General features: G+C 40.5%; 1 protein-coding gene across 1 annotated transcript in view; it reads left to right on the top strand.

The window, feature by feature from the left end:
• LOC145394106 (uncharacterized) overlaps positions 1-12,616 on the top strand; it is a 31,908-nt gene extending 19,292 nt beyond the window's left edge. The window contains exons 5-11 of the mRNA XM_080268085.1: positions 1,172-1,734; positions 2,021-2,431; positions 3,692-3,848; positions 6,734-6,865; positions 7,708-7,817; positions 9,083-9,226; positions 11,418-12,616. Coding sequence (XP_080124211.1) covers positions 1,172-1,734; positions 2,021-2,431; positions 3,692-3,848; positions 6,734-6,865; positions 7,708-7,817; positions 9,083-9,226; positions 11,418-11,699 — 1,799 coding nt within the window. The 3' untranslated portion in view covers positions 11,700-12,616. The remainder of the gene's footprint in view (positions 1-1,171; positions 1,735-2,020; positions 2,432-3,691; positions 3,849-6,733; positions 6,866-7,707; positions 7,818-9,082; positions 9,227-11,417) is intronic.
• The last annotated feature ends 2,753 nt before the right edge of the window (positions 12,617-15,369 follow it).

The following is a 15,369-nucleotide window of genomic DNA, read 5'->3' as shown; positions in this document are numbered from 1 at the left end:
GCTACCTCTAGGAAAATTCTGTCATCCTCCCCCACACCTGATTGCGACATTAATGCTGTTCTTGCTGTTTACCTACTTAGACTGAAAAATCCTTACCTATGGTTAGTTATATTTTGCTGCATCCAGCATTTTTCTCAATTGTTTATTCAGATATTTCTCAGTGATTGTAGCTTCTTCCCACTTGAGCAAATGATTGTGCTGCTCTTTTTCAACACTAGGGAACGTGCAGATTGTTTTGCATGCGAGGTGTTGCCTGGAAGTTGAAGGCATAGATGATGTGTGTCTGATTGTGTGGCCCATTTCACTGAACGTGCTGTTTGATGGTTCTACTTTTGTAGTTTTCTTGCACCTGGATCCTACATCAATTCATCTTATTGATGGCCAGTATGGATGGGATGATGATTACTATCATGATCATGGTGATGGTGATAGACGAAGCCTGTCTTTTTTTTTTTTTTTTTTTAAATAGATAAAGAAGTTATTTAAAAATATTATCCATACATCCACTGCATGACATATAAGGTTAATATGAGAAAAGGAAGATTGGGAGGGGGGAGGGGAAACTAGACACCATGCCTCTTTTTAGTGGTGTGGTGACCTTCCTTCCTAGCATATTTGTTGTGTAACTTTGGAATTCACTTAATACTGTACATTATGGAGGATAGACTCCACCTGTAACTTCTTTCCCATCCGTACTGTGTCTTTAAAGTGGCTAGATGGTTTTGTTCTAGATCTCTTTACTCCATTTAAACATAGGAGCTTTGATGTAAGAGTATATGCAGGCGTGCAGTGCAACATTTTGAAACCACCTTTTATTTCATAATACTTATGCTCTCTTAACAGCTTGGCTCCACTCGACTATTTTGTCAGCCAACTGCTCCACAGTCTATTGCATTTTGAAATTATGGAATTTCACAATTGTACCAAAGGTGATAGTACTGAACTGCACAGAACATGCACTGGAACATGTTTGCATCACACAAGAAAAGATTTGTTTCTTTATGTTCCATTGCCATTGTCAGCTGCACTTACAGTTTTGAACTAAACTCACTCATGATGATTATGATGTACAATAATTGTAGTGAAGTACCTTGGAGCCATTAGTTTTTTGCATTGCCTGTGTGATATCTTGTTACAGTCTTTTGCTGATGCTTATTAACTTCACATGTAGGGACCCTGCTAAGTGACCCTGAGGACCGTGCTCTTCTTTCCAAGAGTTTGGCTAATGTGAAGCATCTGCACCTGGCATGCTCCCGCTACCTTACTGATGCCCTCTTCACTCGCCTAACTTCTGTGGTTGGGTCTCTTACTCGCCTGTCCCTTGCTGGCTGCCAGATCTCCTTCCAACGTTCCCTCCATAAGCGCTTCTATCCACATGACAGAGAGCATAAGCATCCATCAGAACATGTGCTCACCTTCACGCACATACTCAAGTATATCGAAGCTAATGCTCATACACTGAAGGAGCTGAGTTTTGGGCGGACTTACATAGACAGTGAGTCACTCCATCGCCTGGCCATTGTGCCCAGGTTAAAACTGGAGTCGCTGCATCTTATGTCATGTGAGCAGCTGTCTAAGAGTGGTGTGCAGCTTTTGTGTGAAAACCAGCCCTCCCTCACTCACCTGGACCTGAGCTTGTGTTCTCGAGTGACTGACTATGCTGTCATGGCCATTGCATACCACCTTCCTCATATCAAGTCACTCAACTTACGCAGGTGTAGAGGGATCACTGAGGTGAGGCACTAAACTACCCATGTAATGTATGATGTCAGATGGATAGTTAGTCTGGTCATAAGTACAATACTGAAACTTGCACCTGTTTCGAAGCATTCTGTACTGCGCACAAAATTTTATGTATCTTACAAATACACCAGTATTAGTGTAATACAGTACGGTGCATAGTTTAGCATGAGGTAGTGTCATACAGTTTGACTGAAATAACCAATAACAGTGCTAGAGTAAGGCAGCCTCCCAAATCAGCACTAGAGACTGACTGAAAATTCCTTTTTATTTCCCCCAGTATGGTCTTCGTGCATTGGCACAACTAAGCTGCTTAGAAGAGCTCAACATCTCACACTTGGAAAATGTCACATCAGAGAGTGTCTTGGTAGCTTTGGGTGGTGGCGTGGGTAACGAGGTAACAGAAGGCATAACATACGAAGGTAATGGCCGATATAGCCTTTGTGGTGTCAATAACAAGGCAGCTCTTGCAGACACTACCAACAATGACAGTGAGAAAAATTGTAATGATGGTACTGAGGTTTCAGCAAATAGTGGCAAGGAGGTTGCACGACCCCACCTGCGTGTACTAAACCTGGCTTCACTTCCTTTGGGATGGCAGACAGTAGCGCAGCTCCCCTCCCTGGCTCCCTCACTCACACACCTTGACCTCTCCATGTGTGTCGCTGGTGTAAATGACAAAAGTATACAGGTAAGAGTTTGTGGGTACAGTTGTGTAATACAGAATTACACGAAGGTAGCACAGCATTGAGTTAGTGGATGGTGGGCAGCCCCACCTACTGACAGTACCTGAAAAAATTATACACTCGTTTTGATCATTTCATGTAAACTTTGATACTCAGATCCACCAAATGCAGCTACTATGGGTAATAAGCTACCACACCCCTCAGGCTCTGGCATGCAGAAAGAACTCTGGCTGTGCTTCTGTGCTAAAACCATAATAGGAAAGATAAGGCTAGAGGAAGAAAAACTTCTCATCTTACCTGACCACCTGACTTTGTCTACATTATCAGCAGGGCTTGCAATATTTTCCTTCCCTCTCAGAGTCTCTGCTTTCACTTTGCTGTTCTTTTGCCTTATACAGCACTTCCAGTTCCATGTTTATTTCCTTCCTCACAATTGTTGCCTTGCTCATACTATAGCATAAGGATTACTGTATCATGTTTGTGACCACTATCCTTTCTTTGTTTTTTCCTCAGATTATCGAGTCTCATTTTCTCTTTGTTCTGTCTATTCTCTCCTTATTTTTCTTCTTTTTACTTTTTCTCATTTCCTTCTATTTTGTTTTTCTTATTTCTTCTTTTATATTCCTCTCTCCCTTCCTATTATTCATCCTTTCTTTCCCATTTGAAGTCTCTACACTACAGTGAAGACTGTTGTATTTGCTTTTTCTAGTTTCTTGCTTCCCTCTTGTAAACACTTCAGTTTGGTGCCATTCTCTCCTTTCTTCACCAATTCACTTGAAACTTAGTACTGTACTGTACAATTATTGTTCTCTGAGCCATATTGGAGTTCTTGGTAACTACTGGCTGGTTTCTTTATACACACACACACACACACACACACACACACACACCGCTCGCTGGTGCAGTGGTAACGCTCTCACTTGCCAACTAGTGGACAAGAGTTCGTGCCTCGCTCAGGTTGCGAAAAAGTTTCACTGACGAAGTGGGTGGTTACTGTCCCCCTTGAGCAAGGGGACGGGTGTGTGCGTGTGTGAAGGTCACAGCCTTGCCCTTAGATCGGACTATATGAGCTCTCAGCTCCCTTCCGGGAGCGTAAAAGCTGACGATCACGACCATCAAGTGATCCTGACCGACCCGGTGAATCCGGTAAATTACACACACACACACACACACACACACACACACACACTCTCTCTCTCTCTCCATGTTCTTTGCTCCTCCTGTCTTTCCTTTCTGTAAAAAAAAAAGTGTGCAATGAATTGCAGGCAGTGTGCAAGTCCTTGAGACTGTTGAGAACGCTGAACCTGAATGGATGTATGGGGGTGTCAGACATCGGCCTGGCAGGGCATGGGCTGGGCCAGAGGGAACCCAACATTACTGGCACTGGACTGTCATTGGAAGCTCTTGGCATTAGGGAAAGAGGTAAGTGTTAATTTTTTTCCTGTATGTATTGCACAGGACTGCAATGACAGCCTTGGGGTCCCTGTACCAGCCTTGGGGTCCCTGTACCTGAAAGGGGCAATATAGGATTGGGTGCTGCCATAATTATATAAAAAAAAAAAAAAAAAATCAGGCTTAGTACCACACACAGTAAAAGCTCGATTAACAGGCATCCGATGCATCGGCACATCCGTATAACTGGAACACAAATTCGATCCGGCATGGGGTCAAGAATATTCTGGATATCAGAAATATTCCACTGTCTGAATCCTCATCTCATGATCCTGATGATCCCCCTATAATTCTTGATTAGTTCTATACAGTACACGATAAAGTAGTGTATCCAGCTAAGTTTTCACAATTATTTTGGACCATAATTTAACCCTTTCATACAAGGGGTCCCAGTGAAGAATCCAACTACCCACACTCTTTCGACACAGGATTCATCAAAGTGAAATCCAACCGCTCGCACTCTTTTGACTCAGGATTCGTCCAAGTAAAATCAACCACTCGCACTCTTTTGACGTAGGTTGAGTCCAACCATATAATTTGCTGTATTTTTTTTTTTTTTTTTTTTTTTCCCCCCCCACAACAATTTGTTTGATCTTCCTAATGAATGAAAAAAAATCTAAAAAAAAAAAAAAAAAAAGGAATCACCATATTGTATCATTCACTCATTTATTCAATGCTCATTTACTTACAGACACATAAACATTTCAGCAATGATTATGGAATATTGTAGAACACTTATCTGCGATCCATTTAGTAAAAAAATGACACTTCTAGCTATGCTAGAAAATTTTTTATGGCATACGGAATAACAATAGTCATTCATCACTCCTGGCTGCTTTGAGTGAACTGTTTCCTATCATTTCACTCTCGCCCGCCCAGACCTCACGCTCCCCACAATCCTCACTCAGTGATTTGTGCGACATCGAAAAATGATTACGATCATTTCATTCCCCTGCCCCAATTTTTAACTGTAATGTTATGAAACTGATGCATGTTACAAATGAATAAATGATCTTCCTAATGAATGAAAAAAAAAAAAAAAGTAAATAAAGGATAAAACACTATAAAGGATATAAAACACTATGGGATGTTCAATGTCTCCCTGGAGATTACCATTATAACCACTTCAGTATCTGAAAAACCATTTGCTGAACTAACATGGTCAAGTTATGGCTTAGTTCAAGTAACAGAAATACCAGTTCACCTCCTCATCCTTCTGGTTGCTTTCTGTATTTTTCTGATCATTTTTTGATGGAAAATAACTGTTTACTGATTCTGCTTTCCTATTGTTTTTATCTGTGTTCAGCTTCCCAGTGTGTGTGTGTATGTTTCCCAAGCATAATGATGGGAGACTAGAAAAAACGCCTCAAATCTGCTGAAAATTTTTGAGACTATGCTAACCTTCTAAACATAACATTACCTTTTCTAACCTAACCAAACAACACTGCTCTTATCTGACAAATAAACCCAACTTAACTTTGCCTAACCTATTCTAACCAAACAACCAAATTGAACCTATTCTAATCTAACCCAACCTAACTTACAGTAATTTATAACAATTATTTCAATCCATCAGTCCTAAACCAGTAAAATGCAAAAATAAATGAATTTTGGTAGTTTTAGGCTAATTTTAGTAAGTGCCCACCAGTAGAGTATATCTGAGAAACAAAACACGTCGGGAAAGTGAAGTAACATGACAGGGAAATTAAATTATATCTCCATGGAGCAGCTGCTTACCACCATAAAAGTACAGTAATATGATAAAAACAAAACAAGCCAGAATAATAATAAATGAATTGGTCCAACCCCTGTGGATACCAGGGATAGCAAATGTATAATAATTATCTCTGACCTTCATTAGGCACTAGGGCATCATTTGGCTGGTTAGTGGGTGGACCATATCTACTGTGTGCTTGTAACGTTTTAAGGTGTATGAATAAATTGTTCAGTTAGCTTAAAGAATTTGTTAGAGCTAAAGTTGGGTAAACTGAAGTTTGTTTAAAGGTAATTTAGTGTATCTCAAAAACCACTGCACTGATATGGTTGACTTTTGGCATATGCATCCATAGGTATGATATAAAACAGTTTACATTTTTATTTAATCAGATGGACCTAAAGGGACCTACACATGTATGCTGATGAGCTTTGCCTTGTTAGAAATGTATCTAGCATTGGAGATGGAGTTGGGAGAGTGGGAAGTGGATGTTAGATGCATAAGTGCTTTTGCCACTGCTGACAATTTTTGGTTCGCCTATGGTTTCCTTAAGTGGAAACACACTGTGTGGTTGTGAAAAACTGATTTGAATATGTAAAGAGATTGTGTGAGAGTAAGTGAATTAAGTGCTGCATAGAAATGAATGTGGAAAGGACCCTTGTTGACAGATAAGGAACACATGGAATTAAGTTGTGAGAAGGGACCTCAGGTTTAAGAGACTTGATCAGAATGTTGCAAGAGACTGCACAGCTAGGAAAGCAGGAATCAGCTGAAAAAAATATTCTAGTCCACGCATTCATGGAACACTCTTAGAAAATCTAAGTACAGGATGTAGTATATTCTTGATAATGTAATGGTATAAATGATGGTTCATAAATTCAGCTCTGCACAGGATGACAGTAACTGCTCTGTACAGTATGTTCCTTTAATTGCAGTAGCCTGATCATGGTCTTGTTTCTTAATATTTATGGTTATCTAACAGTAGTTTCATTTAGAGAAAGGAAAAAGAACTGAAAGAGAAAATAAAAAATGTGTTAGGGAGGAAAGAAGTGGTTTAATAAAATAAAACTGAAGAATGTTCTGATTAGTAGTCATGTAAGGTGTAGAAGGGCAATTTACTCTTTAATCTTTTCTTCCCCAGATCCACTGAAAGTAAGCCTAGGGTCAAAAGCAGAACAAATCATCAGGCAAGAAGCAGAGGTGAAGCGCTACTTGGAAGCCAATGTGGAGGAGATTGTGAAGTCTTCAGAGTATGGCCTCGCCAACCTTGCAGGTGTGTAGGATATAATGTTAGATATATTAATGAGCATTACAGCATGTAAATATGTTCTTAATGTTATCGCTAAAAAGTTCTGGGAATTAATACACACAGTAACAACATTTCTAGAAACTCATTATAGTACTGTTGTGATGTACCGGCAACAGTACATCAAGAAACACAATTTCTTGAGCTTGTTTCAAATTTGTTATGTGATCAGTACTTCCCTCTGCTTACGGAAACACACACAAAATTTAAAAAATCTAGCAGAGCATGACACCTGAGTTGCAAGCTTTTGCCATATCACTTATGACCTTGGGTGGGATTAGAGAAAATGCTGATTGTTTCCTTGTATCCCATGTACAGCTATGATGCAGGAGAGTGCAGTATAATATAAGCTACATTTTTGAAAAGTTTTGCGTCTGGAGCAAGTTATGTGAATTTGGAGCATCCTTAATCAGACTGAGCCTGTGCAGGTTTATATCCAAGAGATGGTTGGGGTTTACTGCTCACATAATGCCACTCAGGGATAAGTACAGCTCGTCACTTTCATCTCAAATGTCAGGACCAACTTGCCTAGCCTTGGGCTCCTACACTCCTCATGGGGCAACACAGGATTAGATGACAATGACGATGACAATGACGATGACAATGATGATGATCCAGGCCATTGCAGAAAGGACCCTAAAAAGATAGTATGCTGCAGACACATCCAAAACTTTGAAACGGTTAATAACCAGATGTGCAGTTTTCACTTTTCCGTCATTTGACTGCTCATTGTTGCTGAATGATAGGTGTGTAGTGTACTGTAGTGATTATTGTACTTACATCATTTTGACCCAACATTTCTACACCAGGACTTCGTGAACTGAACCTTTGTGGATGCAAGCGGATGACAGACATCACACTTACCCACTCCTTCTCCCTGAGAGAGCTTCAGTACCTCAACCTCTCCTATTGCCAAGGGGTAAGTCATACCATTCCCCAGTTTGTATTGTCGTATTGTATGTACAGTGTACCATATTTCCTGGTATAAGCATGCTGTTATTTAACCCCCTGATGCTGGGCTCCCTGTACCCTATCCCCTTCCCACAACTGGGCACATTTTCATAATTTGGATTTTAAAAAAAAAATCACAAATGGTAAAAACACACACAAAAAAGTGTGTACTTACCCTCTCCTGCCATTGCAAAGGTCGTGGTATGGGATGAAAAGTGTAGTGGAAGGAGGAGGTGCGTGGTGGCGGTCAGTATTGTATGGGAGGCCACAGTAAAACAACACTAGTCCAGCTATAGCCTACATGGATGGTGGACGTGGTTGAGGGTCTCTTCATGGCAAGCACTCATTCTGAATGCCAAATGAACACAGTATTATAACTAAAATTGGAAAATTTCACTAGAAAGTAACAAAACATGCCTGTGAAATATGAAAACGTCCTCAGACGTGAACTGGCGCCAGTCAACCACACGTCCTCGGATGTGTACCGATGTCAGGGGGTTAATCCACTTACTCATGACCTTTCATGATTCCAAAAAAGCTTTCATGTCAGCAATGTTTGTTGCAAAATTCTAGTAATTACAGATTCATTTACAGTCCAGAAACAAAACAGTTTGCGTACTCCTTTTTTTTTTGTTCATCTGTTGATGCAGAAGAGCATTATCTGTATGCAGTCCATTGGAAGTCACCTCCAACACTGTAGATACTGTATGCGAGGCCTCCTTCTGGAGTGATGTTAAGTGAGCAACTGGTGGTCAAAATTTATCGACTATATACCTTGCATCAGATATGGCAGAGCTTGCTAAACATGCAGGAATTGAAAGTTGCCCTAGAATCGAACAGCCATGTCTGTAAGGGTGTTGTTTGTAGATACCTACAAACATACATATTCCATCTTTTTTCCACCATTCCATAGAGATGAAGTGCACTCAGGGGCAGATGCAACCAATAAGAGCCTGAGACTCCAGAGTCATGTGACAAATGGTCAAATATACTAGTGCATTGTACCCAGTACTGTATAGTCATGGAAGTGGTCAGTCAACTATAAACACCTGCACCTCAGTTTGTTAGCTCGGTCAACTACCTCACTCCATTATGGAGTTCCTCATAAACAGCTGACGAATTTCACAGCCCATTATGTTTGGCCATGTAATAAGTAAAAAGAATACAGAAGTTAAGTTTTGATTGTAGTTTTAAAAATAATTGTCTACTAATTTAAGTCTCATTCTGATGCAGGTGGGTGAAAGTGGGCTGGAGGCTGTGGCACGGTACTGTCCAAGCCTTGAGGTGGTCATGTTGGAGGAATGTGGCAATACAACTGATCATGTTGTCCTTGTCTTTGCACACTACCTCAGGCGCATTAAAACGCTTGACCTTCAGGTAGGGTACCCATTCCTCTATTAGAACATTTTTTTTTTCTACCTCACTGTACATAATTTTAGAACTACAGTAAACCCTTCATAAGTTCAACTATATGGGGCTCTAGGGTAGTTTGACTTACTGAATTTTCTGACTGCCTGGAAATAATTGCAAAAAACCTATATTAACCCCCCCAATAATTGCAAATTATATGTGATTACTTGTTTATTAACACTAACAAAAGAAGCATTTATAAAGCAATAAAAATAAACAATAAACAATTCGGTGCATGTCATAGGCTACACTAGGATAGGAGGTAGCATTGGTGGAGGGGTGCAAGTCACTTAATTATTTAAAGTTCTGCACTTATTTACTTCAGTTTACAATCAGTTAAACTAAATGTAACACTTGGAATATAATAAACTAAACTGTAGCACTTGTAATATAGGAAACTATTATGTAACCCTTTGAATAAACACTAAGTCACACCCTGGTCAGAGTTCGACTTACTGGAAATTCAGCTTTCTGCGGGGTCGGCTAATCAAGGTTTTCTTACATAACTTTCATGGCAGGTAGGGTATCCATCAAACACTCACTTGAAGTAGTGCTAGCTTCAGGTTGACTCAACATTGAGTGAGTTTACAGTGTTGGGGGATTACGTTATAACAGTCTATGGGGTAAGGAAGAGAAAATATTTCCTCCATCCCTGTGGACTGAATACCTTAAAACCAGTCCTTATGATATGGGGGGGGGGGGAGAGAGAGAAAGAGAGAGAGAGAGAAAAATCCCTCTTTAATCTCTGCAGGCCTGAGGGCAAAGGGGCAGAATGTGGCAGGGATTTGGGGTTCCTCCACCCTCTGTCTAAGAGAGAAAGGTAAAGAGAAAAATATTAGAATGAAAAAATTGTAACTTTGATAACTAGGGCTGGTGGCGGTAAATGTTAAAGTAGAAGGAGTGTGGCCACATGCAGTCTGCCACAAGGGTGCGGGAAGTAACCCTATTGTATGCAGCGTTTGTGACAAGTGGGTGCAAAAGAGACTAGTGGTATTAGAGGTAGACTGTGAAATAATGCTGATTTTGTGTGTGTGGTGTGTTAGGAAGAGGATGTAGAAATTGTCAGGTGCGAAAGGACTGATCTTGGTGGAGAGTATCTTGAGTGTGTGGAGTTTTGTTATTTGGGGGACATGGTATATGCTGAAGGTAGGGCTGGACCTAGCTATGTGGCCAGGGTAAGGAGTGGTTGGAGGAAGTTCAGGGAGCTGTTGCCTCTTCTAACATTGAGAGGGCTCTCCCCTCTGTGCTAAGGGATCCTTGTATATGGCATTTGTTGGAAGTGTAATGCTGTATGGTAGTGAGACCTGGGCAGTAAAGGAAGAGCATATTTGTAGGCTCAAATGTACAGAAACGACAGCGATTAGATGGATGTACTGCATAATGCATCCTTGAATGCGAGGCCTGGGGGGAATTGGATTATGACTGAATAATTGAAAGTGGGATGGGACTGGAGTGTATTGATGCTGTGATGAGAAGGGGTAGAGTGAAATGGTTTGGGCATGTTGAGAGGATAGAGGATGACAGCTGGGGGTGGAAGGTGGAAAGTGTGAACAGCGGGGGTAAGATTGCGAGAGGTAAGCCGAAAAAGACCTGGAACAAGGTCATAGAGTGTGACATCAGGAATAAGGGACTGAACAGGCAGGCTGCTAGAGACTGAGCAATATGGAGAGCTGCCATTAGGTGGCCAAGGCCGATGCATGAAAATATTGGAGCCTTTATAAACAATATGAACAAACCACTTTAAATGCGTGTGTGATGACTTTAGTTACTGTAAAGGCTCATCATAAGAGTGCCTGCAAAACTCACATGTTGTGTGTGAAAAATGTCTTTTTGACTTGGCAGAAATCTTTGTATTGTACCATTTTTGAAATTAAGCCAGGCTTCTGAAAGATTAATAAGACTAATTGTTGAGGGTAAATAACATCAGTACATGTACTGTACTCACATAACCTAGACCTACCTCCATCTAAACTGTTTGTCTGATCAGACTTCCTTTGCATATTGTCAGTCTCCAAGGAAAACTGGTGGCACTGGTGCCATAATTTCTTTTGTGATGGATAGTAAAGTATCTTCCCATTTAGCAGTTAAGTTGATGCAAATGTGCATGAAACAGCCTTTACTTTGAAAAGAAACAAAATCTTGTCTCTCTCACTTGCAGAAATGTGTGCAACTAACAGATGATTCCCTGGATAGCCTAAGTGGGTGTAGGACATTGCGATACTTGGATGTGAGTGGGTGCCGACGATTAACTTTGGGAGCAGTGCGGCGAGTGCAGGCACGGATCCCCCTTCTCCTCAACCTTCACTATAGGGGTATTCAGGAAGCTGGAGGAGAGGAGCAGAATGGTGAGGGAGTTGCCGTGTCTCCTGTAGCTTCATCTCGCATCCCTTCCCCACCACCACTGTTTCCCAAGCTCCGTCGAAAACGCGGACGTAGATAAAGTACTGTACTGTATATAGTCGGTAGTGAAGGTATGTAAAAAATGTAGCTTTTGAGAAGACTAGCTGTCTTTTCATGTACAGTACATTGAATCATGAGTGTATAAAGGTCTGTACAGTGGTAGTTTAGGGGATAACTAGATTTTTGTCTGGCAGTTTTTCTTTAAAAATGGGGTATAAGGAATATGATTCTTGTAGATACATTAGTCTTTCTGTATGTTAAAATGCAGTGATGTATGTAAATACTCTTATTATCAGTTTCATTATTTGGTGCTTTTCTCTCCTTAAGATGAGTTCAGTGGCTGTAAGGAGAAATATGAAAGAGAAGATGCTAATGAGAGAGAAAAGGAAGGAGAGGCCAGAACAAAGAAAAGAGAGATGAGACACATGGCAGCAGGAGAAGAAATAGTAGAGGGAAGAGAAGAAAGAAGAAAGACTGGTGAAGAGGCCAGTGAGGATAAAAGAGCTTAGTTAAAAGGTAAGAAAAGCAGGAGAGTGGGGAGGAGACAGGAGAGAACAGAAGTATGGAAAAATATGAGGAAAGAAATTAAGAGAGAAGAATGAGATGGGGTAAGGCAGGAGACAGGTGAAGGACAGGAGAAAATTAGATAAAGAATGGAACAAGGAGCAGGGATATAAAATGAAATAATGATATTTAAAAACATATAAATATATACAGTAGAAGCTCAGCAGCCTGAGATAACGGAATTATTTTTTTCTGGTATTTTTGCCCTATCTAATGGAAAATTTCCGTTAAATCAAGCATAATTCCATTAGGGAAATTCCATACACAATAATGCATTTCTGGGGGTATTAATTATGGGTTCAGACTGCTGTGTGTAGCACTGAGAGTTAGCATAGTTTGCTAGGTTTGGGTTGGCTTCAAGGATTTAGCAGAAAATAGCTTGAAATATCGGAAAAATTTTCTTTTATATTAAGCCTTGGTTACAGAACTCAATTTTGTGTAAAATTCAAGAAAAGGGAGCGGGGATTGGCTGTCATCTACTGTACAGTATATATAAATTATAAATACAGTATATATAAATATAATAAAGAAATAGCAGCTGTGGCTCAGTGGGTTAGAGTGCTCCGCTCTGACTGAAGGGTCAGAGGTTCAAGTCCACTCAAGGATCATTGGTAGACATCAGGAAGGGCATCTGGTCAAAAAGTTCTACACCCTCCAGACCAAAGTCCTCTACTTAGGGACAACGCCTTAGCCCTTATTGAAAAAAGGGGACACGGCATAAAACTCAAAAAGAGGAGGGAGGATGAAGCAAACAAGGTTGGGTTGAGAAAAGATAAAAGGAAGTATGAGATTCATTCATTCATTCATTGCCAGACGCCATGTATCCCAGACGGGGTGGCCAAGGGCTTTAGAGTTAATTGTTTTACAGGGAGGGGCACTAATCCTCCACCAACCCCACTTTACACGTAGGGATAAATTAAATATTGCGGGGATTCGAACCAGCGCTTGCAACTGCGTGAGTACAGCATGAGATGAGGTAAATAAAAGAAGAAGAGGGGAAAGACAAATGGAAAGAAAGAAATAACGGGATAAAAAGTAAACTGAAGCTCTTGCAGTGAAGGAAACAATGAGGTGAAATAAGGGTGTTGTTTAAGAGAGGTGTCGTATCTGAAAGAAGAGGAAGTACGAGGGGAGATATGATTTAGTGTTATGTTCTATGAAATGGAGAGGCTAACTCATGTTCGTGTAGGAATGCGGTAATCTAGCCACCCCTGACTTCTGTTGCAAACATCCTTATATCTGCAGTGGCACAGAAATGGGGAGGGGGGGGGAGGCAGGAGGGTTGTTTGTAGACTTTCTCCTCTGTTTCATGTCCCTAATGGAGACCAGAGATCCACATTTTGGATCTCTCCACCCAGTGTGAATGTGGGAAATTGGACAAAGTTGATGATAAAGATTGTGAATAAACATCTCAAGTGTGTGCAGGTTGACAGTGTTTTGGATTTTGGGAATAAGGAAGAGGAGGTGGCATAAAAATAATGGAAATATTTAGGGAGTGCAGAGCATGGGGGAAACTTAGAAAGAGAGGTGATATTTAGAATCCATCCATCCATCCATTATCCAATCCTATGTTGCCCCATGAGGAGATTAGGAGCCTGGGGCTAGGTAAGTTGGTTCTGACATTTAAGGTCAGGAAACTGAATGGGCCAAGAACAGAAGTACAGTACAAAATAGGGAGTAATCAGTTAAGAGCATTTGCAGCTTAGTTCAGTGATAATTATACAGGTATGCTAAATTACAAGAATTTCATCAGCTTAATGGTGTGGTGACCCAACTGCTAAGCACTCTGGCTGCAAGAAGCCTCATAATTAATGTAGCACACAGTACTGAACAAGATTTAACCATGGGCTTCCATTTTCTTTTAATGCAGACATCACCTAGTGAGATCCAAGAGTCATGCCCTGGATTTTCCCACCTGGTGTAGATGTAGAAAGTGGGGTTAAGATGATGATGATGAGATTAGCCCTCAATAATCCAAAAAAATTAATGTAGGGATTCAGAGACAAGAAAAAAAAAAAAAAAAACTTCGGTGGGTGATATTTACTGGGTTTGTTATTTTTAATCCCTGCCATCTGATTCTTTGTAAAGTAGTGTACCTCCTGGGATTCATTGGTTTCAAGTACTTTGTGAGGCTTGCAGCTTGGCCTACACAGACCTTCATTGTGTCTCATATGAGGTCTGCAGCTCAGCATGGGTTAATCTGAGCACAGTTACCTCCACCAACCAAGTTGGAGGAGGTTATGTATTCACCTAAGCTTGTCTGTTTGTCCGCACGTATCTCCAAAATTTCTCAATGAATTCAATGAAATTTTGTAATAGGGTGGGCCATAGGCCAAGAAAGATGTGATTAATTTTGGGGGCTGATCCAGATCCGGATCCTAGGTATATCATCTCCAAAATTTCTCAATGAATTTCAAAAAAATTATGTGGAAGAGTGAGTCATGTCAAGGAACAAGTGATTAAATCTGGGGGCAGATCCACATCCATGTATTCCACACAATATCTCCACTGATTTGGATCTGGATCCCTTTTAACAGCACTGGCATTGGCGAAGGTATGCGCTCTCAAAGTGCTTTCTAGTTGTCTTTATTTTTTGGATACGTAGTGTACAGTATTATTAATTTTATGCTTTTTAAACCGTATTCATATTGTCCTCCCTTAACCTAAATAGTTGTTGCCCATGAAATGGATTAATGCAGTTATATGTGAATGTTTCTGTTGGGCTGAGCCTGGAGAATAATGATGGAGAACTAGGCAGGTCAATATGATTAGCCCTAAGATTTTGTAAGCTGAATTACTGTTATTCTGGTCAAGAGATATTTTAGCCTTAGAACAAATTCCAGTTATGTCTCTAGTCCTGTAGTGTTAAGTAGCACTTACCTGTCTGGTTGATTAAAATATGTTTATCAGTGAAACTCATCTGATGTTTTATATTTATATAGCAGGCTCAGCTATAATGCTGATAATTAGTCAACAATAGAAACATTGTTGAGGAAGATGCAGAGCCTATGAGAAGCTTTTTTATGGCTGACACCCTCTCCAGTGTCACCCCAAGTGTCCTCTGAGCTTGCCTTAGCCACCTCAGACTGACTATAAATGTACCGAACAATGATAAACATAATGAAAAACACACTGACTTATCACTT

The sequence above is a fragment of the Coenobita brevimanus genome, chromosome 26 (assembly GCF_032717465.1).
Source record: "Coenobita brevimanus isolate Jiangsu-jjx chromosome 26, ASM3271746v2, whole genome shotgun sequence".
NCBI classification, from domain to species: Eukaryota; Metazoa; Arthropoda; class Malacostraca; order Decapoda; family Coenobitidae; genus Coenobita; species Coenobita brevimanus.
The sequence above is the reverse complement of the archived record's forward strand: the minus strand, read 5'-3'. Positions and strand labels throughout refer to the sequence as shown.